Source organism: Peromyscus leucopus, chromosome 3 (genome assembly GCF_004664715.2).
Source record: "Peromyscus leucopus breed LL Stock chromosome 3, UCI_PerLeu_2.1, whole genome shotgun sequence".
NCBI classification, from domain to species: Eukaryota; Metazoa; Chordata; class Mammalia; order Rodentia; family Cricetidae; genus Peromyscus; species Peromyscus leucopus.
In genome coordinates, this window is record NC_051065.1 from 109,893,185 (window position 1) to 109,918,567 (window position 25,383).

Consider the following 25,383-nt stretch of genomic DNA (forward strand, 5'->3'; position numbering starts at 1 on the left):
TGCAGGACCTCACTACAGAAGGACTGTTTGACCAGGTCATAGTTCTCCCTCCTCAACAATGAGGTCATAGGTCTCCACCCTCAACACGGTGGACTGTCTGACCAGGTCATAGCCCTCCATCCTCAACACTGTGGACTGTCTGACCAGGTCATAGCCTCCATCCTCAACACTGTGGACTGTCTGACCAGGTCATAGGTCTCCATCCTCAACACTGTGGACTGTCTGACCAGGTCATAGCCCTCCATCCTCAACACTGTGGACTGTCTGACCAGGTCACAGCCCTCCATCCTCAACACTGTGGACTGTCTGACCAGGTCACAGCCCTCCATCCTCAACACTGTGGACTGTCTGACCAGGTCATAGGTCTCCCTCCTCAACACTGTAACCTTCCTAGGCTTGTGTCATCATTACCTTTTGGTCTGCTCTGCTGTGACTCTCACTGGCCACAGAACACACAAGAACAGGGGATAGGATGTTTGAACTTTTTACATGTAGTACATTAGAGTCTACTCAACGTAACACCCATGTGGAGATCCTGAAGAAAATCTGTTACAGTGAGTAACTAAAGAGGGTAGGAAACAAAGATGTGCATTTGCTGGGGGGAAATGATGTGACACACAGGTGTGCTTCGTGGGGTCTCTGCAAGACTGCAGAAAAGCTCACCTCTGTCATGCAGACAGCCATTCATTTCAGAGAGCTCAAGAACTGGCCACTAACGTAGAAGCCCATGAGGCCAAGCAGGCCATTCTGTACTGCCTGACCTCCTTTAAAGCATGCTTACGAGCTTTACAGTCAATGAGGGGGAAAGAAAAAAATAAGGCTACAATATCACACTTAGCATTTCAATGTGCAGGTGAGTGTCTTTTATGTCAGCAAATTATAGATTGCTCAATGGTAGGCTAGTTATACAGCAGATTTATCTCAATCGCAATTGCTCTAAAGAGCGTGGAACATTTGGTGACAGAATTATAGAACCAAAGCCTGCTTGTAGCCACAACGCACAGACGGGGTTGAGTGAGACTACGTGGTCTGGTAGGCGTGCTTAAAACACGCCTTTCTTTGGACTGATCACTGTGCTCATAAATATCACTGAATTTGACATTTCTCATCAAGTGTATGGATTTATCTCAGCAACGCAGCTGCCAACTGTGTGCCTGGTCATATCTTCAAATGTTATGCCTCTCAATCTTCTATCTAAGTCTATGGGGACCATAGCACAATCCTGTTTGTAAAATGTTAGGAAACCTCAGGGAAGCAACCTATCCAAGTCCACAAAGCCGGATGGTGTAGGGAATGTGAGTCCACATTTGACGTCTGCATTTACTAACAATCCCAATGTTGTCCCAAAGTGTCCCAAAGTGTCTCAGTGTCCCAAAGCCAGGATAAGGAAAGCTGCCTAAAGTCAATTCCAGTATGTTCTCAAGTCACTATGATTTTGTCCTTACACACACACTCCTCCCAACCCATCCTGCCCTGAGACAGGGTTTCTTTGTATAACCCTCACTGTCCTGGAATTCAGTCTGTTAGACCAGGCTGGCCTAGAACTCAGAGATCCACCTGCTTCTGCCTCCAGAGTGCTGGGATTAAAGGCATGTGCTACTACAGCCCTGTATTACATGTGCTTTGAAATACACAATCAAATATAACAACAAAACTCACAGTAAGTCACTTCGGATCTCAGGGTTGGGCCAACCCCTGAACCTGGTATGTAAAGGAGCATCCTGGAACAATGGCCCAACAGAAACTTGACACTTACAGATGTTCCTCCCAGAGGAGAAGGGCCTTTCCCCCTTTCTAACATTGCTCTTCCTGTTGCCACAAGCACCACTCCCTGGGCCTGCTGCTGTCTCTGCCCGGAAACAGCTTTCCCTGAGCGCAAAGATGGCAGAGGCAGACACCTCCATCACCTCCATCAACACCGGCATTCTCACCATGGACATCAGCCATCTCATCACAGTAGGTCCCAGCACAGTGCTTGCTGACTGGAGGTGAAGCCCTGTGAGGAGTCTCACAGAAAGGCTGTGAGGAAGGTATTGCTCTCTCTACTTTACAGGTGAACAAAGTGGGTCTCTGAGAAGCTAAGTAACAAAGGAGGAGGAAGAAATGAAAGCCAAAAGCCAGGCCCTTTTCCTGCATGCTTCTTACCAGGGCAGGGAGATGGCTCTAACTGAGTGCTCCATCTACATTTTATCTTCTTGCCCTCTTTTTAGAAACTCACGGATCTACTCCACATTTTTCTCCCTTGCAAAGACATGTTTCTTGAGAGAATTGATATGACCTCTAATGTACCTTTGTAACAAATCAGTCACTTTAGCCCACTATGTATTATGCATGTGACCATTCTCGTTTTGTACTACAAAAGAATAGGAAGCAGGTAAGGACACATAAAGAGAAAGGGGGGGGGGCGCACAACATAACAATGTCTTAATGAATCTGACCTCTGATACAAGAATAGATTTTCTTTTTCTTAATTTAGATGTTACTCGCCCATGCCTTCATTGTGCCTGGAACAGAGCACTTACTGCTTTGTCCTTGGTGATTCACACTTCCTGTGTCAATCTTATTGTAGCCTACCGATAAAGCAGGTATAACTGGACCCATTCTGTGTGGTTTTCTGTGTGTGTGTGTGTGTGTGTGTGTGTATGTGTGTATGTGTGTGCGCATGCATGTTCATGTATTCACTGGTGCACTTCTGTATGTGGATGAGCATGCATGCATGCAGAGGGCAGAAGACAGCCTCGAGTCATTCTTCAGGGGCCATCTATCTTGTTTTTACTGAAACAGTCAACTCAGTAACTCTGAAACTCACTAATAGAATAGGCTAACCCTAGGGATCTACCTATCTCTGCCTTCCCATCACCCAGATTACAAATCAATACCATCACATCCAGATAACTTTACATGGGTTCTGGAGGTCAAGCTCAGGTCCTTATGCTTGCAAGCAAGCAAGCTCTTTACCAACTGAGCCATTTCCTCCATGCCTCAGTGAGCTTTAGTGTTTAATTTTTGGTCATTCATATATATATATATATATATATATATATATATATATATATATATATATATTAAAGACAGGTCTTATGATAACTAAAGTTATGTTTTAAGTTTAATAACTGTGCTTAAGAGATCTATAAAGCAAAATTGCTTCTAACCTATGAGCCCTACTTGCCCAAGGACAGATTCCTGGAATGCTAGGGGCTGTTGTTTATATACGATAACAAGCTACATGTTTTAACTTCTGTAAACAAGCTTGATTGCCCCAACTACCCAACCACACGGGACATGCTTGATCACATGTAGTGACAGGGAAGGAGGGCATTATATAGGCAGGAAGTACATCAGGAGGTTTGCTTGGTCCCACTGAACCAAGGCTGGAAGTATAGAGCCTTGTGCAGTTTGCCTTTATAAGCCCCTGACTAATGTAATTTGGAATACCAAGAATGGACCCAGCCAGTGTCCATCATCCTGGACAGTATTTAATGAAGCTTGCTTCAAATTTGGCTCAAAAATTGTGGTGGTGATCTTATTCTGACCCGGTGGGATTAATAGTCTCATTATGTAGCATAGGCTGCCTCTGATTTAAATCCTTTTAACTCGGTATGCTTAGTACTGGGATTATAAGCACCTACCACCACACTTTACCTTACTAGTCCCTGAGATATGTAAGAAGTTTGGACAATCTATCCAAGCATAAAGATAAAATTTAGGGCTGGAGAGATGGTTCAGCGTTTAAGAGCACTGGCTGTTCTTCCGGAGGTCCTGAGTTCAATTCCCAGCAACCACATGATGGCTCACAACCATCTGTAATGAGATCTGGCCCTCACTTCTGGCCTGCAAGCATACATGCAGGCAGAATACTGCATATATAATAAATAAATAAATCTTTTTTTTAAAAAAAGACAAAATTTAAAACTCAATTCCTGCTACAATTTTGAGGAAAAGATAATCTAAATTAAAAGAAAAAAATGGAAACAAATCAAATAGGAACCTTATAAAAGAAGATACACAAGTGGATGAAAAATATTTGAAATGATGCTCAATATCATTGTGTCAGCAAGGATGCAAACAAGTCACAAACAGATACTACTGTATACTCACCAAGATGATAAAAAATATTTGAAATGATGCTCAATATCATTCTGTGTCAGCAAGGATGCCAACAAGTCCCAAAGAGATACTACTGTATACTCACCAAGATGACAAAAAGTATTTGAAATGATGCTCAATATCATTGCGTCAGCAAGGATGCAAACAAGTCACAAACAGATACTACTATATACTCACCAAGATGACAAAAATATTTGTACACAAAACTAACAATATCTGATGACTTTGACAACAAGGTGTGGTCTGAACTCAGTGTAGAGGCAGAGTAAAAGCTACCTCCATCTTGGAAATGCTTTGGCAAGATCTACCACCACTGAATTTATGTCTTCACTTTGACCAGCAATTCTCCCCCAGGTATTGTGCATCCGGGTGTAATTGTGTAAGAACATACACAGGCGGAGCTAAAGGCTGGAGACCATGGGAACCGATGGAAAAGGATGGCAGTCTATCCTCACAATGAAAACCTATCCAGCGGTGTGGGAATCCCTGCTACAGTGAAACACGTGGACACATTTCAAAAGAAGAACATTAGAAAAAGATAGAGATCACAGAACTGGGGGTGGCTGGATGTTTCCGCTGAGTGAAAACACCGCCTCAAAGCCTGAGGACGTAAGTTCAATTCCTGGAACACAAGGTGGAAGAAAAGAATCAACACATACAAGGTCGGTCTCTCTCTCTCTCTCTCTCTCTCTCTCTCTCTCTCTCTCTCTCTCTCTCTCTCTCACACACACACACACACACACACACACACACACACACACACACACACAAACATACACACACACGGTGGGGGATAAATAAATGTAAAAAAGAACACAGAAACAAAACATACATATCACATGGTTATACTTATATGAAGGTCAAGAAGAAAAGTGTATTTATATAGAGAGCATCAGAATCATGGTTACTTCTGAAAAGGAAAGGAAGCATTCACAGGTGGAGGTATAAGGAGGCTGCTAGAAAGCTTTTATCTGGGACCAATCCTGTGGCTCTGTGTGTGTCCACCTGCAAACAAGCGGGTGCACAAATATTTGTGTGGAAATACAGGACAGAGGTCAAACCTGGGGTCATTCCTTAGGCACTGTACACCTTGTTTTCTAAGACAGGGTCTCTCACTGGCCTGGAGCTCCCCAAGTAAGGTGAGGTCAGGGTGGCTGGCCAGCCAGCGCCAGGTGTCTTCCTGTCTCTACCTTCCAGCATTGACATGATAATCACTCGCTACCACACCCAGCTTTTTTTATGTGGGTGGTGGGGACGGAATTCAGGTGTACACTTTACCCACTCAACTGTCTCTTCACTACCTCCCCACCCACTGCTTGGTCTGTAAATGACACACTCTGCCGGGCACTGGTAATGATGTACTCTACCATGCACTGGTAATGATGTACTCTACTGTGCACTGGGGATGATGTACTCTACTGTGCAGTGGGAATGATGCACTCTACCTTGCACTGGGAATGATGTACTCTACTGTGCAGTGAGGATGATGTACTCTACTGTGCACTGGGGATGATGTACTCTACTGTGCACTGGGAATGATGTACTCTACTGTGCACTGGGGATGATGTACTCTACCATGCACTGGGAATGATGTACTTACTCTACCATGCACTGGGAATGATGTACTCTACTGTGCACTGGGGATGATGTACTCTACCATGCACTGGGAATGATGTACTCTACTGTGCACTGGGAAGGTACAAACTTCTCCTGCAGAATCCTTGAATGGTACGAATGTGTGCAGGTGTACAATTCTGACAATTTGTACAAGGCATAAAGTATGTATCTACCCCCTGGGAGGAGTAGAACTGAGTAACTAACAAACAAAACTCAATGAAACCTCAAGGCCACGGTTCTCAAAACAAAATATGAGCCAGTGTCTCCCAGGGTCACCGTGAGTTCAATTGTCAGAAATCTGGGAGAATTTCATTGTTCATGTGTGTGTGTGCGTGTGTGCGCGTGTCTGTCTGTCTGTCTGCACACATGTATATGCACCCATGTGTGTGGACACTTTCTCTATTGCTCTCTACCTTACTTCCTGGACACATCCATCTCTGACTGAATCCTGAGCTCACTGACTCAGCAAGACTATCTGGTCAGTGAGCTTGAGGGATCTTCTTGGCTCCAAATCCCTAGCACTAGAGCTACAGATAAGTGCCCCACACTTGACTTTTTCTGAGGGTGCTGGAGATCTGAACTCAAGTTCCCACACTAGCATGGCAGGCGCTCTAACAGCCAAGCCCCAACTTCCCTCCATAGTGGTTTCACAGGGTGACTCATTGTAAGTCGTACCACACGACTAAAGAAGATTCCAGCTACCACTCAAGCAATGTTTCCTTTCACAATTCTGCTGAAACAGATGTGGCGTTTCTCCCACAAATCCTAATTAAGTGAAGCTGAAGCCATGAAAACCAATTAGAGATGAAAACAAGACATGTATAACTCTAAAATCAGTAGACGAAACAAAGAATACAGAAGCTGTGTCTCCGTATGCTGTAAGAACTTAATGTTCCACCCAAGGAGGTGGGTGAGGAGAAAACATCAAACGCATTCCCATACAGAAACCAGAGGAATAAATCCCCCACAGGTATGAGCCAGTGACCTTGAAAATGATTTCATTTCCATTCTAACCAAAATATGTCTCACTTTTTTTTTTTTTTTTAACAAACCCCCTAAGACAACAGAATGGCCCACTTCTCACAGGCAGGAAAGGGCAGAAAACCCCAACTCCACATAAGTCAAACATAGATGAGATGGCTTGAGAATAAAGAGCAGGCTAATGAGAAGGCAAAGCCCTGGGAAAGGCCTGAGGGCTGCCACAGAACACCTTGCTCATGTTGAGAGGGCCCTTGAAGTCTGTCAACTAGCCTCCTGGGCATCTTCATTTAACAGGCGACTGAAGTTGGGAAGCACATCATACCTATGAAGAGTTGCCCAGGACAAGTAGGGCAAAGGTCATTTGTCTCAAGTCCAAGAATCCAAGGCATTAATGGGGGTCTCAGCTCACAGTCACAGGGTAGATTCCTCCACTTCTTTTCCCTGTATCTCCTTTGGTATTTTTGTTGGATCCCAGGTCACACTGACTCACTGGGATCATGGCAGCTATCTCCCACATGCTTTTTGTCTTCCCTACTACACAGTAGACACCCAAAAGGAGGGAATTCACCCAGCTCATCTTTTTTTTTTTTTTAGGTGTTTCATCATTTCTTTCTTTATTATTTATTTATTCATGTATTATTTATTTATTTATTTTTCTTTTTTTCCCTTTTTATTTTATTTTATAATTTAATTTAATTTTACATATCAGCCACGGATTCCCTTGTTCTCCCCCCTCCTGCCCCCGCCCACCTTCCCCCAGCCCACCCCCATTCCCTTTTCCTCCAGGGCAAAGGCACCCCTGGGGACTGAGTTCAACCTGGTAGACTCAGTCCAGGCAGGTCCAGTCCCCTCCTCCCAGGCTGAGCCAAGTGTCCCTGTATAACAGCTAGCTCATGCACCGAGGACAGGTCCTGGTCCCATTGCCTGGATGCCTCCCAAGCAGATCAAGCTAATCAATTGTCTCACTTATTCAGAGGGCCTGATCCAGTTGGGGGCTCCTCAGCTATTGGTTCATAGTTCATGAGTTTCCATTCATTTGACTATTTGTCCCTGTGCTTTTTCCAATCTTGGTCTCAACAATTCTTGCTCATACAAATCCTCCTCTTTCTCGCCAATTGGACTCCCAGAGCTCCACCTGGGGCCTGGCCGTGGATCTCTGCATCCAGTTCCCTCAGTCATTGGATGAGGTTTGTCCAGGTTGTTCATGTAGATCTCATCCATTTCTCTGTCATTGGGTGATCCCTGTGTCTTTCTTGGCGTCCTGTTTTCTAGGTAGCCTCCCTGGAGTTGTGAGTAGCAGTCTAGTCATATTTTGATGCACCCATCTTATCTTTAATACTAAGCACCCGACACATTCATCTGCTCAGTACTGCTGTTCGGTAAACATTTTTCCAGGAGACAGAGAAATGAATAAATAGACATGGGCTGTTAAGTAGATGTTTTAATTGAGAAAGTCAGGACGGATAATCCTTGCTCATTAGGGGCCAATCCTGATAGCTCATTAATTACTTTGTTTCACTGTGACCAAAATATCTGAAAGAAATAAAGAACAAATTTCTTTTGGCTCTCAGTTTCAGAGGGTTTTAGTCCATCACCACAGAGAAGCATGACAGAGCAACTCAGCTCAGAGAGGTGAAAGCATATGGCTGAAGCTATTCATATGATAGCAGACAGGGCCGCAAAGAGAGAAGTGAGAGGTAGGTGTACCCTTCATCAATGCTGTCCATAGTAAACTACACATTTGGGTGGAACCTCCAGCTCGCCCCTGCATGATCTGGAAAGCACCCCTCCTCCACCTCTCCAACAACCTCCAACAAAGAAAAGGTGCTAAAAAAGTCCAGTTCTGCATTCCTGGCAAAGATTACAACTTTCTCCCCTGTTTCCACCAGCAGCCCAAGTCCCCACTTAAGCATTCCAGATTTAGACCATACTTGGGCACAAACCCAGCTTGTGGCGGGCACATCACCCCTCACCTACAGGCTATATTATAATCTCCCATCTTCAGTTCAGCCATTTGGCTTCTTGGGCTTGGATCTCTGGGACTGGAGAACCCACCCGGGAGTAGCTTTACTCAAATAAACATGTTTATACTTTTTCAATTCGGCTTGATCTGGTTTACTTTGTCGGCAGAGAGCAATCTATTATTGGGGTACAGAAACCTTATTACTACATCCAAGAGTTGGCTCCACCTCTAAAGGGTTCCACAGCCGCCAAAATCAGGCAAGCCAGACTGGGGAGCAGGTGTTTAAGACATGAGTAAGGAGAGGGGGACTTTTGACTCAAGTCATAACAAACAAAACCCTTTTTCCTTTAAGACAGTGTCTCACTATACAGCTCTGAATGTCCTGAAACTCACTGTGTAGACTAGGCAAACCTCAAATCACAAGAATTTCAAAGGGCTTAGTGGCACACCCCTTTAATCCCAGCATTTGGGACCCACAGACCTGGAAGATTCACAGGTTCAGAACCAAGATGGTGTTTAAATTTTGTACTATAAATAAAGAATTAAAAAGAAAAAGAATGAAGAACTCTTTTAATTGGGTTTCTGATAAATCTGTAGCGGTATTACCTGGATAACACACTACGTCATAATATTTAGAAAGTATCTTTTGAGACATGTACTTCCAAAAATGAGTAGCAATATTATTCCACTCTCTCTTTCTCAAATTGCACACCTAGCAGAGTATCCACTACAGAGCTATGACTTAGAGGTGGTGAGATTTTAAGCAAGTTATTTAACCTTGAATGTGGAGAATAACAAAACCCTGTGATAGGACCATCAGGAGACAACTATGCTGTAGTGGAGTAAAACAAAGCACATGCAGCATTCAGCACATGTTCATAATACAATTATCATTCTACGGATTCTTTTATATTCATCTAGAATCTCATTAGCAAATCCTTAAAATTGACTTAAAATGATTATTCCTAACTTATTTTCTAGATAGGCATACATGCAACTATATACCCAAAGTCTAATGAAAACACTAGAGTTATGAGTGGACGTTGAGTGCTGGTGTCTCAATCCTATTGTGCAAGAGTAAGAGAGTGAACCTTATCAGCCCCAGTTTCCCTATCTGTAAAAGGCTAACAGTATGACGGGAGTGCCTGCCTTCACAAGAGTTCTGCAATAATGACACGAAACATGCTAACTAAAACACTTAACATAAACTTGTTATTCCATAGGAGATTTTTGTTTCATACTATGCACCTCCCTCAGAAAGTCTCTGCTTCATGACTTATCAAGGTGCTCACCAAATCTCAGCTCTAGGACAGTCTAAAGACACTGATGTAAATATAGGAAGAATGATCCCCAAATGGAGTATATTCACTCTTTTTTTTTTTTTAACCAAATAACAAGTGGTTAATTTACTTCTTTTGGTATGGGTTAATTTTCTTTTAAGAATATTTTATCCAGGAGTAATTTCAAATCTATAGATGTCAAAAGAATAAAAATGATACATGCGACACCACATGCCCTCTCCCAGACTCGTCCACTGTTAGCAGTTCTGCCTGCTGGCCTGTTATTTGTTCTCTGGCTCCCTTTCTGTACAGGCAGTATATTTTCAGTTGTTTTTTTCTCTTGTAAATAACTGGCATTAGTTGTATTCACCCTGGCCATCTATCCATAAATACTTCAAGGCATATTTCCAGACAGAAGTGGTAACCAGCTAATTATATGTGGAGGGGGGAGTGTTTCTGGAGATTAATATAGGGCTTCACGTACTATGTTAGCCATGCTACCGTCCCAGGCAACTGCTTAATTTTAAATGCAGTGTGCCACTCATTAATATGACAATTTTATTCACATTGTGATTGAAATGGAACAGTAGGCACTGTCTAGTCTAAATTGAATAAAATCACATTGAGCAGTTTGTTTTACACCTCAGTATTTCCTGTGTCTGTGCGTCTGTGTTTGTGTTGTGTGTGTGTACATGCACGTGTGAGTGCAGATGAGCATGTATGTGTGTATGTGAGCATGAGAGCACACTGTGTGGGAGTGTAGGTAACTGTGTGCCATGGTTGCATGAGGAGGTCAAGGACAACTTTCAGAAGGTTTTCCCTTCCAATATGGCTCTCAGGGATTGAACTCAGGTCCCCAGACATTCGTGACAAGGGCTTTTATTCGCTGAGCCATCTTGCCAGCCCAATAGTTTCTAAAACTGTGTGTTGGAACCCATATAATGTCCTGTAACTGAATGTGAGGGATATGAAACTTCTAGCAATAGTAAAAGGGTGCTGAATGTGTGATGATGAACAATTAACTCAAACACGTAACGAATCTGAGGTATTTGTGGCACTGCTTTCCCATGTTTCATTTCGCAGCTTCACTGTAGCCTCTGTTCTGAACACACAAGTGCAACTTTGCACTAGCATGCTGTCATGCCATAGAACATCAGCAACACTGTCGACAGGAGCTTGGCTCAGAAATGAGATGCTGGCGGTTATAAATTCCAGCATTTTTACTGCTCACATGAAGTTTTCTGCTCTTATAGGAACATAATTTGGTTACACAACACAGAAAGTCTTTTACATTTTCCCTACTGTCAATCCTCAGCATGTATCAAATAGGGGACCTGTGCATGATACTGTGTTAAACTGTTTGATTTTTAAAATTACTGTTTGAGCTGCTCATTTGGGTTGCATAAAAAAAAAATGATTCAATGAATTTTGGTTTGAGACTATCTCAGAGTTTCCAAACTTTTGAAATGGCCCTGAATATGCTTCCGCTCGTGTGTGCTATGTACCTGTGTGAAACAGCATTCCCAGCTCTCACCATCATAAGATCTAGCTGCCGATCAACTCTCAAAGACATAGAAAATGTTCTACGTCCTGCACTATCAAATAGCTAGCAAAGATTTAAGTGATTATGTAAGGTTGGACTAGCATATCCATCTTGTTTAGGCAAGTTTGTTTTCAGCTTCAGTAAATGACAAAAATTATGCACACACACACCAAATAATTGCTTTAAAATAAGTTGCTTTATGAATTCTTCTCAACAAATGCTGATTTAGAAACTTATTTCATATATCTATATACCTGGAGTCAGGTAAGAAATTCTCAAGCAAACAGGGGTTGTGGATAAAAAATGTTTAAGAAGCCCTGACCTATATCATGGTCTATTTTAAATTTTAACATGCCTGTGTGGCCTGTGTGTGTGTCTGTGTGTATGTGTGTGTGAGTGTGTGTGGTGTGTGTGGTGTGTGTGTGTGTGTGTGAGTGTGTGTGTGTGTGTGTGTGTGTCTATGTGTGTGTGTGTCTGACTGTCTAAATGTATATCATTTGAGTACAGAAGCCCATAAAGGCCAGAAGAGGGTATCAGATGCCCTGGAACTGGAATTACAGGCCACTATGGCCTGCCTGGTCTGAGTGCTGGAACCAAATCCATGCCCTCTGTAAGAGCACAAAGTGTTATTAACCCCTTATTTCATCAAGTCTTTAGCAAGACAATCAAATCACAAGAGGAAAAGTATCCCTACCTGGACTTTAACATAAATGCTCACAATCCCTAAAAAGAGCTAGAAAATGTATTTGTTTCTTTGTGGGTTTTTTGGTGTGTGTGTGTGTGTGTGTGTGTGTGTGTGTGTGTGTGTTGTTTTTGTTTTGTTTTAGAGATAGGGTCTCATGTAGTTCAGGCTAGCCTCAAACTCCCTGGGCTCTATGCTGCTAAGGGCATCTATGCTCTTGCTGCAGCTGCTGGCACCATCCGTCACTGACAATAGAATCCAGCCTTCTTAGCTTCCAGCAGGCACTGAATGCCAGCTCACTCCAGGCCTTGAGTCCCACACTGAGACTGGTGGGGCATCCAGCCTGTGGACTGGTGGGGCATCCAGCCTGTGGACTAAGCAGCCGGGTTGTCAGCCTCTGCAGAGTGCCAACAGCCACTGCTGGACTACCCAGCCAGCAGCATGTAAGCCAACCTGTTAGCTCCCTTTGTAAGGTACATTAATGTGATCCAGTCGGATCCCCTAGAGGACCCTGACTAATACAATCTCCATGCCCAGTTTTACATAACACTAGGGATCAAACCCAAAGGGTAGGAGTGTGGAGCTCCTGAATGCTAGGTGTGAGCACTCAACCAAATGAGCCACACACCCAGCACCATTTGCACTTGTTTCTACTGAACACACTCGACACAAGGAGAATTTGTGTAAAATACATTGTATTTTATTCTCTGGACTTAAATATTTTTTGAAAAACTAATATATAATAAAGCCTTCTCTGATATAATAGGTGGTAAGGACACTATGGAAACTCTCATGTACCTTCAAAAATTACTGTGAAAATTGCTTTATAATTATAACAAATCTTGATGGAAAATGTCAGCTAAAATTATAAAGCAATTAAATAAATTAACACGGATGCCAAATAGATATATTAGGATCCCGGACTGAGCCAAGGACTAATCCATATGTTATTAAGAGAAGATGCTTTACAATTCAGTATACATTTAAAAACTCTTCAAAGCGACTGGAGGCAAAGAAGCAAAACAAGAGCTTGGACTCCGGTGCCAGTTAGAAGTGTGTCTGTTCTTATTTAGTGAGAAAGAGGAGGGTTTATATGAGCGAGAATTGTTGAAACCAAGGTTGGATAAAGCACAGGGACAAATAGCCAAACGAATGGAAACACATGAACTATGAACCAAAGGTTGAGGGGCCCCCAACTGGATCAGGCCCTCTGAATAGGTGAGACAGTCAATTGGCTTGATCTGTTTGGGAGGCATCTAGGCAGTGGTACCAGGTCCTGGGCTCGTTGCATAAGTTAGCTGTTTGAAACCTGGGACTTATGCAGGGACACTTGGCTCAATCTGGGAGGAGGGGACTGGACCTGCCTGGACTGAGTCTATCAGGTCGATCCCAGTCCTCGGGGGAGACCTTGATCTGGAGGAGGTGGGAATGGGGGGTGGGCTGGGGGGAAGGGGAGTGGGGCAGGAAGGGAGAGAACAAGGGAATCTGTGGCTGTTATGTAGAACTGAATAGTATTGTAAAATAAAATAAAAATAAATAATAATAAAACAAAAAAAAAAAAAAAAAAAGAAGAAGTGTGTCTGTTCTTGAGTTCAATCACTAATAAACTGGGTACCAGCACAGATCACTGACTGGAGCTGCCCACCTCTCTTGCTACATACATTAGAAGACATGAAATACAATAGTAACAAACTACAGCTCATCCTCTCAAGGGGCTTCAAACAGAGGAGAGTGGCCTCCTCTCATTCACGCCTCTGTCACTGGACCAAACAGCAAGAAAGCTCTTGCCTGATTCACACACCTTGGTACTGATAAGTTTTAGACCTCCTGAAGGCCTCTCCACCATCACAACAAAACAAGTCAGACCAAATTAGGAAAAGCCCAGGGTAATGGGCAAAGTGCTCCTGGGCAATTCCCCGCCTCCTCGCCCCGCCCTGCAGAGAGGAGAAGGGGACCAGACCAGAGGAACCAGGAGTCTGTTTTTGGGGGTGCTGCTTATACATCCCCTGTGGGAGTCATCCTGAGCCTCTCTGGGGGAGGAGCTATGTTTGGTGGGCTTTGAAGGGGTGGGTTTAGGGAGGAGCTATGTGAGGTGGAGTTCCCACCCAAACATTCCAGACTTTTTGGGTATAGGGATGCCAGGGTGCCAAGGGTTGAGGTGGAGCTCCCATCCAGACATTCCAGACTCTTTGGGTATAGGGATGCCAGGGTGCCAGGGTACCGTGGGTTGAGGTGGAGCTCCCATCCAAACAGGTACCTCTAGTCATGAATGATTATTTTTTTCTTTATATTCCCTAGTCCAAAGTGTTCTTGAGATAGCTAAAGCCTAGAGAGAACTTGAAAATGAGCAGTGATGCTAAATTTGGAAATTCATGTCAGTAGAGGGAAGGACTGACCTCAACAGAAGACCTTCAGATAGAAGGTCCCAGGGCTGTGTAACATTCTCACACTGCAACACAATTATTGTCTACAAAGTGCAACTGAATTGCTGCCCCCCTCCCCCCGCTTAAAAAAAAAAAAAACAGCAAAAACATTTCAGGATACATGTTTATGATTTTGTGCCAGGCTGGGACATTCACAGCTATCCCAGGACACATGTCGTCTTTGGGTCACAGGTTGGACACACTCGACAGATGACCTGGGAAGAGGGAGGCTCACTTTCGGGTGCTTATATGCTACTCACAAGCATCCATGAAAAGAGTGAACAGTGGGGCCCCACACACCACAGGAAAAGTGCTAACTGGAAGAGCCGCTGGCCTCTCAGGTCCTTCACAGAATGTCCCAGAGAGTCAGCATCTCTTTGTCAAGCACCAATGACAGAGAGGGAGTCCAGGAGAGCAGAGTGAAATCTGAAAGGTGGTTTGTGGTGATGCTCTTCTGTACATTACCACACTACTTGCTAAATAAACCAGCCGATAGGGCAGGTTAAAGGTTAAACACACACACACACACACACACACCACACACACAGAGAGAGAGAGAGAGAGAGAGAGAGAGAGAGAGAGAGAGAGAGAGAGAGAGAGAGAGAGAGAAATCTGTCTGTCCCTGTCTGTCTGTCCTTCAGGCCCATAAGTGCCTATGTACCCTAGAGTTAGAGATGACAGGACAGACAGGCAATCTACACAAACTATACAAATCACAACAGAGCATCTGAGACACAGAAACACTCACAAAAGTAAGTGACTATCAGTGTTAGGCTAGGCTTCGCAAAGAGCAAAAAAAATCCTTTTAATTTTAGGCAGCACTTTGATTAGAGGATAAAGTCATGACAGTCCTCAGATGCGTACAGACCTCTCTACAGGCTCCAATCAGAAGCACTTGATCAACATCAAACACAACCTGAACACAGACACACATTCCAGAAGACGTTCAGCATCAGCCTCTTTGCTCCTGGTCTACTCTACCATTAGCTCTAATTATTAAAGACCACTGCTGAAAGGGCTGATTTCTGACACGCCACAGTGGAAACAATAGTGCCTAAGAGAAAACTAATAGGTTCCAATAGTCCCCAAAGTAATGCATGGCTCTAGGCATGAAGAGGGAAAAAAAAGAAAAAGGTCAATGCTGGCAGATGCTCAACTGTCTATCTGAATACGGCACCTCTGTAAACAAAGACCAGGGTCATCTGTTTATCACATCAAATTTAAAATGTCTTGGAGATCAAGCGCAATCTCTTTGTAAACTCTTTTAATAATCAATACCCCTTGGGCAGGTCACACTGGTCTCAGGATCACAGAGAGCCTTGATCAACAAAACATTAAGCTGTAAAACAGGCTCCTCTTCTCCTCCCCTGTTTTAGGAGGTATTTCTTTGCCTGTGTAGAAAAATGAGCCCCTCAGAGCAGGGCCCCAAGACTTGGGAGGCAGGAGCGGGGTGCGCTCAGCATTCCAGGGAGGCAACACTGCTGAATGAGCCGTGAGCTGCAGCTTGCACCTCACTTGGACAGCAGCAGCACGGCAAAGGACAAGCCCCGTCAGGTGAGGCATTTATCCTCACGTGGACCGCGGCCGCTCCAAAGCAGCAGTCTCAGACGCTGTCACATCGGCGAAGACAGGAAGTCATGGAACAGGAAGGCTATCATTGAGGGAGGTACAGCAACAGAGACCGTAATTCAGAGCTGCTGCAAAGGGCCCCTCCGCATCCTGCTCAGGATGGCTTGGATTACCTGCCAAGTCACCAGTGAAGTCCTTACCGGCCAATCTCTGTCTGAGGGGAGTGAACTTCTGAGCAGTCTTTCAATCTGGAAACCTATGCAAAAGCAGCTCTTAAAGACTGCATAGGTATAACCAAGGAAGACAAATCAAGGAAAACAGTGAACTTTCCTCCATCTTTCTTCCTTCGTTCATTCACTCAACAAGTAGTTATCTTACTATCCCGGCAGCAGGTTAGGGGTACAGAGATCACCAAGGGATGCTGTGGGATGTTCTGTATGTCCTGTGGGAGCCCTTCTTGGGTTCTTTGTGGCGTTACCCAGCAGGTCTGCATAGAGGATGATTAGGACCATGGGCCTGAGTGCAGGTGTCTGAGATGGTCTGCACTTGGCTGTGCTGGGGGATGGGCTGTATGTCAAGTTGTTCTGATTGATCAATAAATAAAACCTGATCGGCCGTGGCTAGGCAGGAAGGATAGGCGGGACTAACAGAGAGGAGAAATAAAAGAACAGGAAGGCAAGAGACACTGCCAGCCGCCGCCATGACCAGCAGCATGTGAAGATGCCGGTAAGCCACCAGCCACGTGGCAAGGTATAGATTTATGGAAATGGACTAATTTAAGCTATAAGCACAGTTAGCAAGAAGCCTGCCACGGCCATACAGTTTGTAAGCAATATAAGTCTCTGTGTTTACTTGGTTGGGTCTGAGCGGCTGTGGGACTGGCGGGTGACAAAGATTTGTCCTGACTGTGGGCAAGGCGGAAAACTCTAGCAACAAAGGGAGGCTTGGCAAAGTTACGATTCTAAAAGGACAGACAGACTCACGAGTAGGAACCATAGCTCAGGACATGGTAGAGGGTGAGGGGCTTTGAGAGTCCTGAGGAGGGCGCCTGTCCCAGTCAAGGAGATGAGGCAGACCTTCAAGGAAGAAGAGGCATCTACACTGAACCTTAGAAGGAAATCAAGGAACTGGTCAGAGAAAACAATGTGTGCACACAGAAGAAGGCGCTGGATGTATGCTGGAAACAGGAAGAAGTCTGTGTGGCTGACGCATTACGCAGGGGCTAGGAAACAGACTGCATGTGCGCCTCAGGACAGTTACAAAAAGAGCACAAGACAAAATGGTAAACTTAGAACACGGTGAGATATCGTGTGTGTGTGTGTGTGTGTGTGTGTGTGTGTGTGTGTGTGTGTGTCTACATTACCAGGTTCACAAGTGTGAGATAAAGGGTTACAAAGTCAGGAGGTTGGTCATGTCTACAAGGACCTCCCTCATAAGCTTCCCCTCCTTGAGAGACACTAGTTGGGCTCAGACCCCTACCTTCCATTAAAGAGCATCAACGGGGTTCTGTGAGCTACACGAGGCCACAGAGCTGGCGAAGCAACCCTCACACTTCACACTCTGGCTCTTTCTGTGTTAGCTCTCTTCTCTCTACTCATTTTTTTTTTTTTGTCCTAAGAGAGGGGGGTGATTTTCAGTGGTAAATATAATTAAGTTCTAGCATGATGACCTTTTCCTTCTACTGTAGAAACAGAGTTCTTGAATAGGGAGGAAAATAAAAGGGAGAATAGCTACCACAAAAATAGGACTGTAGGAAGGAATTAAAAGGGTGACGTAGATAGTATGTGAATTATACCTCAAGGAAGCTGCGCAAATTTAAAATAATAACCACAGAAGTGGGTGAGAAGTGAGCAGCGTGGTATTTCCAAGTGTGACTGAGCAGCAATTCAGTGGTTCCTCTGCTTGTCCGTAAAACAGACTACTGTCACAGTTAGGACTGAGTTCTGATCTGTGACATCCATCCCTACGCACATGCTGAGGATGTCAAGGTGACGTGGGACAAGAGGAGCTTTATCTCCCCATTTCTAATGGCCAGTATATCTTCTACAGTGTGGAGAACAGAAATTCAGCCCCCCAATGGCAGACACCTGCTCAGGGGGTCACCCTTCTACACACGGAGGTCAGAGACTATCAGCCAAGGAAGGTTCTGGAACCAAGAGATCACAGGAACTTTCGTTTCTATTACAACACAAGCAGTCTCCCGATCCAGGGCTTCCTCAGCCATTCACACAAGGTACTGGTGAAGAAAGACCCCTGCTTTGCCAGGCATAGGGCCAAAGATCAAAATAAACACACACAGGGATGAATATTCCCAAGCCTGCCACAGAATTCCACATCACACTAGCCAACTCACGTTAAAAACCACATCACAGGCAGGGCAGGCAGTGCAGAGGGCAAAGTGCTTGCTAGACCAGCATGAGGGCCTGTACCCACAGTTTAGAAAGCCAGATGCGGTGGCACAGGCTTGTAATCCCAGCGCTGAGTAGGTGGAGACATGTGGATCCCCGTGACTCTCGGGGCAGCCAGCCTAGCTTAAACGGTAAGCCCCAAGTCCCAGTGAGAGACCCAAGGTGTTCAGCACCCGAGGAATGACATCAAAAATGGACCTCTGGACTCCACTTACACACATGTGCATGTGGATGTACATATGCATGCACAACATACATGTGTCCATGCACATATACATACACACATATATGCATATATACACACAGAACACACTACGCATAGAAATAGACCTCATTTTTCTGTCACTTTATAATTGGATAGGTACAGTGAATTGTGATGTATCTTCTTTTTCAATCCAAACACCAACTCCCCTTTCCAAATTCCTATCTACTAGTTTCATACAAAGAGGACATCAATACCAAGTAGTTTTCCAAGCAAAGACAAACATTATTTTTCCATCATTTTAAAAAAACTGAGGTCATTTTGGACCTACTTCCTCAATAGTGGCACACTTAAAATCAAGCCATGTAGCTCAGTCAGGTCCAAGAGATCAGTGGGGGCAAAAATAAATGGGAAAAACTTGCCCAAAATGTAACCATGGCAACAGCATAGATGTATCAAGCAATGGTGTGATCATTTGCTTCATCCCCATTTCTTAAATTGGAATCTAAGTAGGGGGGGAAAGTACATGGAGAAAAGCATGAGTCTGCAATTACTGAACTCTGCAAAGTTGCATTCAACCTGCAACTGTAACTTACAGGCAGTCACAGGACAGCTAAGAAATGGCCCTAGGAGGTTCAAGAATCAAAAAGATGAGGATCTGTTCTGTACTCCCCATGACTCTGTTTCCCCATCTGCTTTCAGGGGGTTGGTATCTGTGATGCCGGTCAGTGTGACAGAGGTGGACCCAGCTGGATCATACAGCCTCAGTCATGTAACCCAGAGTCACATTCTCACTCAAAACTGTGTTACTAGATCAATAAAAATGGAATTAAAATCAGCACCCCATTGGCAAGACTAGATTTAAGAATTACAATTAATCCAAATACACATGGAGTCATTCAAGGATATTACTGGGATTAGAGTTCTCAGTTCAATATGGAAAAGCTGAAATGAGGACAACCAAGTCAAGTAAACAGGTCACCTCTTCTCTGTCAGATGCAGCTGCCAGTGAGTAAAGAGGGGACTCTGGAGTGCTGGCCCAAGTCACTTGCAGTATTCTTCTTCCCCACAGAGCCTTGATTTACTACCAAGTAAGATGGAGGGCAGCAGATTGTTCTAGAATCTGATTTCCTAAGGTTCTCAAATCTATGCAAAGCCTTTGGTTAGTTACGCTTGCGACTTTAGAGTAGTATCAGCAAACACTGGCAGTCTAGCACATTACTTAAACAATACTATATTTTAAAGAAAACCATTTCTAGACAAGAGATCACAGTAATAGGAGGGCTCTGTGGATATTAATCTTCCTCTAGGAGGCAGTGTCTTAAAAATGGTACCTCGGAAATCTCTCTCAAATGTCAAAGGACCAAGTGACAGACAGCACTACGTAAAATTCCCAGTAATAAAACCAGAATCACTCTTGCCTTGAGATGTGAATGAAATCAAATAAACGCCATGTCTTCCCAAGAGGCAGAGGTAAGATCAGCCTGTTCATAGACACAGTGTGTCCATGTCCCACTCACAGATCAACACACTGCCTCTTGTCCTCACCCACAAAGGTTTCCTTTCAGAGGCCCGGTGTTCTGGATCTTGCTTGCTCAAATTTGACTGCATTGAATGGCTTTTAGAATTTGGGATTTTAATCTTTGAAAATCCTCTCTTCCTACAACCCATACTTGGGGATTTTTAAATCTGGTTGTAGGGAAGGAGAGTGTACTGTGGTATTCCCTCCACTGAGGGCCATTAAAGACACAGCGGCCTCCACCCAGGTCAGTCTCAGGGTCTCTGCCTAGCTCACTCCATTAAACACAATAATGTTTAGACATGTCTCTATTTCTAGAGGCTTCACCTTGCCAAGGCTTTACAAACGGCTTACCCACTTCAGCTCACTTATACTTCACAGCAGCTCCATGAAGCTAGCTAGCATGGCTGACAAGTTCTTTACACAGATCAGACGGTGAGCTCACAAAAGGTAGCTAATTCACTCCGCATTTAACAACAGTATAAGTAGCAGAGCCACGTGGAAATCCAGTGACACAATCACACCATGATCTCATGCTCTCTGTCCCACTGTCAACCACCATTTGCTTCACTCGGGGCATCACTGGGTGGACTCGCTACAAAGTGTGCCAGAACCATCAGTTGAGCTACCTTCTCCTCTTTACACACGCGTGAGCCCGCACACTCCCACTCCAGCAGTGGGACACTAAAGCTGACTACTTACAAGGCACGGCATGGCGGTAGAGGTTGTCCCTTATGGTCTGCTGGAGCTCATGATCCGGAGACCCCTTCTGGAACCGCTGGTTGAGGAAGTGTCGCAGGTCCTTGTTGAGCCGTCCTCCTGCAGGAAATACATAAAACAGACAGAGCACATCAACAAGAGAGGGCTGTGTGTGAGAAAGCAGCGTCCGGCACATCCAGCCCACAGCCCCTCAGCCACCCTGAGGAAGTGCTTCCGTTTCCCTCCGCTGGGGAACAGCCAGAAGAAGGCACCAGAGAGAAAACAGCCCAGAAACAACTAAGGTGTGGCCTTATCCCATGCAACACTAGAAAGCCAAAGAATGGAGAATTTCCTCTAGGCTTTGCACTTAGACGGGCGCCTGTGACATCCACGGACACTCTGGGAGGGAGAACAAGCCACTGAAACTGCAAAGGGGACAACCTGCAACATCTGTCCCATTACAAAGCCTTCTTCACTGGTTACACTTGCAAGCCTGTTCCGGAACCCCCAGGATAATTTACTAGAGCCAATAAGTAAAGATAAAAGCAAGCAAAGAAACAATGTAAAAACAACAAACAAACCGATTCAGTAAAGCGCAGCCAACCCGCATAGGAACTGCTAAGAACACAGGAGCTACACCTCTACATGCCAGTCACAGGGAGGGAGCTCAGAAAAGAGCTTCAAGGTCTGACCCCGGTGTGCATATTTAAACTTGACTTAACTGGCATATAAAAGCAAAAACAAATTTACAACTTAATATATAGGAGTACATAGGAGTGTTCCATGTATTTAAACATAGGTATATATTACACAATGGTTAAGGTAGCTATCATTTGTAGACAGCAAAAACTTTCAAAATTCTTTCTTCTAGCTTTTAAAGTGTAGACTGCTGTACTAGTATGTCTAGTTATACTTCTCAGTGGCAGCAAACCAGTTTCTACCTACTGACAAATCTCTCCCCTGGTACTACCCAGACCACTGGTAAACACCATTCTACCACTCTACTCTCAATTAGTATGAAATAAGTTTTTATATTCCATGCATGAGTGAGATCATGGGTGTAACTTGTCTGTCTTTATGATTCTTTTTGTGCGGAAAAAGGATTCTAAATAGGAAATGGACTGAGGCATAGCTTAGCCAGTTTGAGACTAAGTTCAATCCCCAGAATCAAATAAAAACAATGAAATAAATAAACTACAAAATAAAAAAGAGAGAACATATATTAATAGAGGGGATCTTAAAAATAAAAGGACAGCCATTTCCTTTAGAGTAAAAGACTTGAGCAGAGAAAGGAGACCCCATTCTTCATTTTATAGATAAATAACTATTGATGTGTATATCTTCATCCCTTCCACTGCCTTTCAAATGAAAGGTACACATTCCTTTTTTTTGCTCTTTGAGCCACAGTTAATTGTGTCTTTATTTCCTTGAAATCTTGTATACTTAGTTGCTGTGGGATGGCCTGTATGTTAAATTGCTCTGATTGGCCAATAAATAAAACACTGATTGGCCAATGGCCAGGCAGGAAGTATAGGCGGGACTAACACAGAGGAGAATTGAGAGAACAGGAAGGCGGAGGGAGACACTGCTAGCCGCCGCCATGACATGCAGCATGTTTAGATGCCAGTAAGCCACAAGCCACATGGCAAGGTATAGATTTATAGAAATGGATTAATTTAAGATATAAGAACAGTTAGCAAGAAGCCTGCCACGGCCATACAGTTTGTAAGCAATATAAGTCTCTGTGTTTACTTGGTTGGGTCTGAGCGGCTGTGGGACTGGCGGGTGACAAAGATTTGTCCTGACTGTGGGCAAGGCAGGAAAACTCTAGCTACACTTAGTAGAACAAAAGGAAAGCTTTCAAATGTGGCAAAAATGTGTCATAGAAAAGAGAATTTTAAAGATTTATAAAGGAAATGGATAAAGACCCTACAGAGATGGCTAAAAATCACAAGAATAAGGTTGTCTTCCCAGCTGGGCAGTGATGGTGCAGACTTTAATCCCAGCACTCAGGGACAAAGGCAGGTGGATCTGCGTTGAAGGCCAGTTTCTTAATGTACAGAGCGAGTTCCAGGACAGCCAGAGCTACATAGAGAAACCCAGCCTTGAAAAACAAAAACAAACAAACAAACAGTCTCTTTCAGTTTTTATACAAGATGAAAATCAAGCAGAGGCATTTCCAGCCTTAGGGAAGCAACACAGCCTCTGGTCACCATGCGAGCCACAGAACCCCTTGAAGTAACTTCATGCTCAGAAGAGTGATTTAGGACTAAGACAGTGATGCTAACATGACCATATTTCTACTTTGGCAGGAAACTACTGGTCTCGCTTGTCACACCTGCTCATGCTGGTACAAACTTATGAAACTGCATTTGAACTATTTTATTTCAGTTGTATTAAAACCAAGGTTCAAGTTGTCAAAAGGAAAATACGTACATACATTAATAATCAAAGTTAACATCATTCAATCATTTATCACCTATTTATGAATGAAGCAAGAGCTGCCTTACCTGCTCCCTAGACAGACAGACAGGATGCTTCAAAAGTTCAGAAAAGAACACACACACACACACACACACACACACACACACACACACACGATGCTGACACATACCTAAGTGATAGGAACATACAAATTCAAATCAGAAGGAGATCCCACTACATAGCTACCAGAAGAGCAGAATTCAAAGAGTGAATAAATATATCTATCACCTTTTGGCAAGGTTATAAAACAAGGTTTTACATACAGGTAATGTACAAGGAGTGTATATGGAGGCTCAGCCTCATGGGAACACAATTTAACAATACCTTATTAAGTCAAATTTGCACAGAATAAGTAACCCACCAATTTCACTGGAAATGAAGAACACGAAAATAAGTCCACAAAAAGAAAACAAAGATGAATCGTTACAGTAGCTTTAATGACGACAACCTCAAATTATAAACAATCCAATTATAAACATCCAGAGGCAATGAAACAAAATGTGATATGTTCAATAAAGTGCTACACAGCAATTAAAAAGGAGAAACTGCAAATACATAAATAATGTTGACAATTCTCAAGCACTTAACATTGAACACAGAGGCCAGACACAAAAGGAAACAAAACTTCATCCATAAAGTTTTAACATGTTCCCTCCAGAATAGAAGGAAACAAAGACAAAGAGCAGAACACATGATGGTATGGAGTACCTGATGTATGGAGTACATAGATGTTTGCTTACGCACCGGTTTACATGAGTCAACTTCATGAAGGACATTGAGTCAACAATAACCACAATAATTGTTTCCAAATAACTTTAAAAAAAAAAAACTGATTTAATTTTTTTTTTTGATGTGCCTTGGTGTGAGAGTGTCAGTTCCCTGGAACTAGAGTTACAGACAGTTGTGAGTTGCCATGTGGGTGCTGGGAATTGAACCTGGGTCCTCTGGAAGGGCAGTCAGTGCTCTTAAATGCTGAGTCATCTCTCCAGCCCTCCAAATAACTTTTTAAGAAACAGAGACGACAATGGACTCTTTGAGGGAGATGCCAGTCTCGAATTGATAGACTGTGTGGTCCAACACAGATCCTACACATCCGAATGCACAGACTCATACAGCAAACAGAGTTAGATGGGGTGGCTGGCTGAGTGGGTACCATACGCTAGGCACTGTGCTAGATGCTCCGTTCCCAATTGCATTAGAGTCAAACAGAAAGAGTTGGGCACATCTTGGCAGTGAACAAACACAGGTCCAGGTGTGTGGATCCAGCTCCATGACTCATGGCCCTGAGCCTCTCTCCTCTCACTCGTATAAATAGACCAATGACATAACAGGAGTGGGTCACATGGCTGCTGTCAACATCACAGGCGGTGACAGGATGGCACAGTGCAGGGCAGAGTGGAAGCACTTACCGAGAGATAAAAACTGTAATCACCACAGTGTCAAGTGGACAATTTCTGAGGTGAGGGGAAAAGAATAAAAACTGGCCCAAACATGAATTATCATTCCTTTTCAAAAATCAAAAAAAAAAATCACATCAATTTGAATGTTATTCAAATGGGTTAGAAATAACAAGAGACAAAACATAAAGGTGAGAGAGCTTAGACTAAAGAACATTTCCAGTGCTTCTAGAAATGGGTGAAAGTCTTTTCGTGCTAAAATAGTGGGTTCTTGGGTAAACGGCTGAGGTTCAGGAAAGAATGCTAGCTGGTAAACTACTGGTAGGTGTGATAGTCACACTTGCTAACTTCTAGCCTCAGGGGTAAGGCACTCTGGGATGATTCAGCAAGAATAACATTTCCCATGGCCTACCATCTAGGTGGTATTTGACGTGAAAAAGTCCTATCAGATCACTGGCAGGGCCAGTGAGGCTGAGTGGGCAGTCGGCCAACCAAGCCCGAGTTCCGTC

General features: G+C 43.8%; 1 protein-coding gene across 22 annotated transcripts in view; it reads right to left on the bottom strand.

Annotated features, from left to right (window-relative positions):
- Magi1 (membrane associated guanylate kinase, WW and PDZ domain containing 1) overlaps positions 1–25,383 on the bottom strand; it is a 653,433-nt gene that overhangs the window by 245,380 nt on the left and 382,670 nt on the right. For all 22 annotated transcript variants that reach the window (XM_028855222.2, XM_037203933.1, XM_037203931.1 and 19 more), the window contains exon 2: positions 20,997–21,113. In XM_028855222.2, the coding sequence (XP_028711055.1) occupies positions 20,997–21,113 (117 nt within the window). The remainder of the gene's footprint in view (positions 1–20,996; positions 21,114–25,383) is intronic.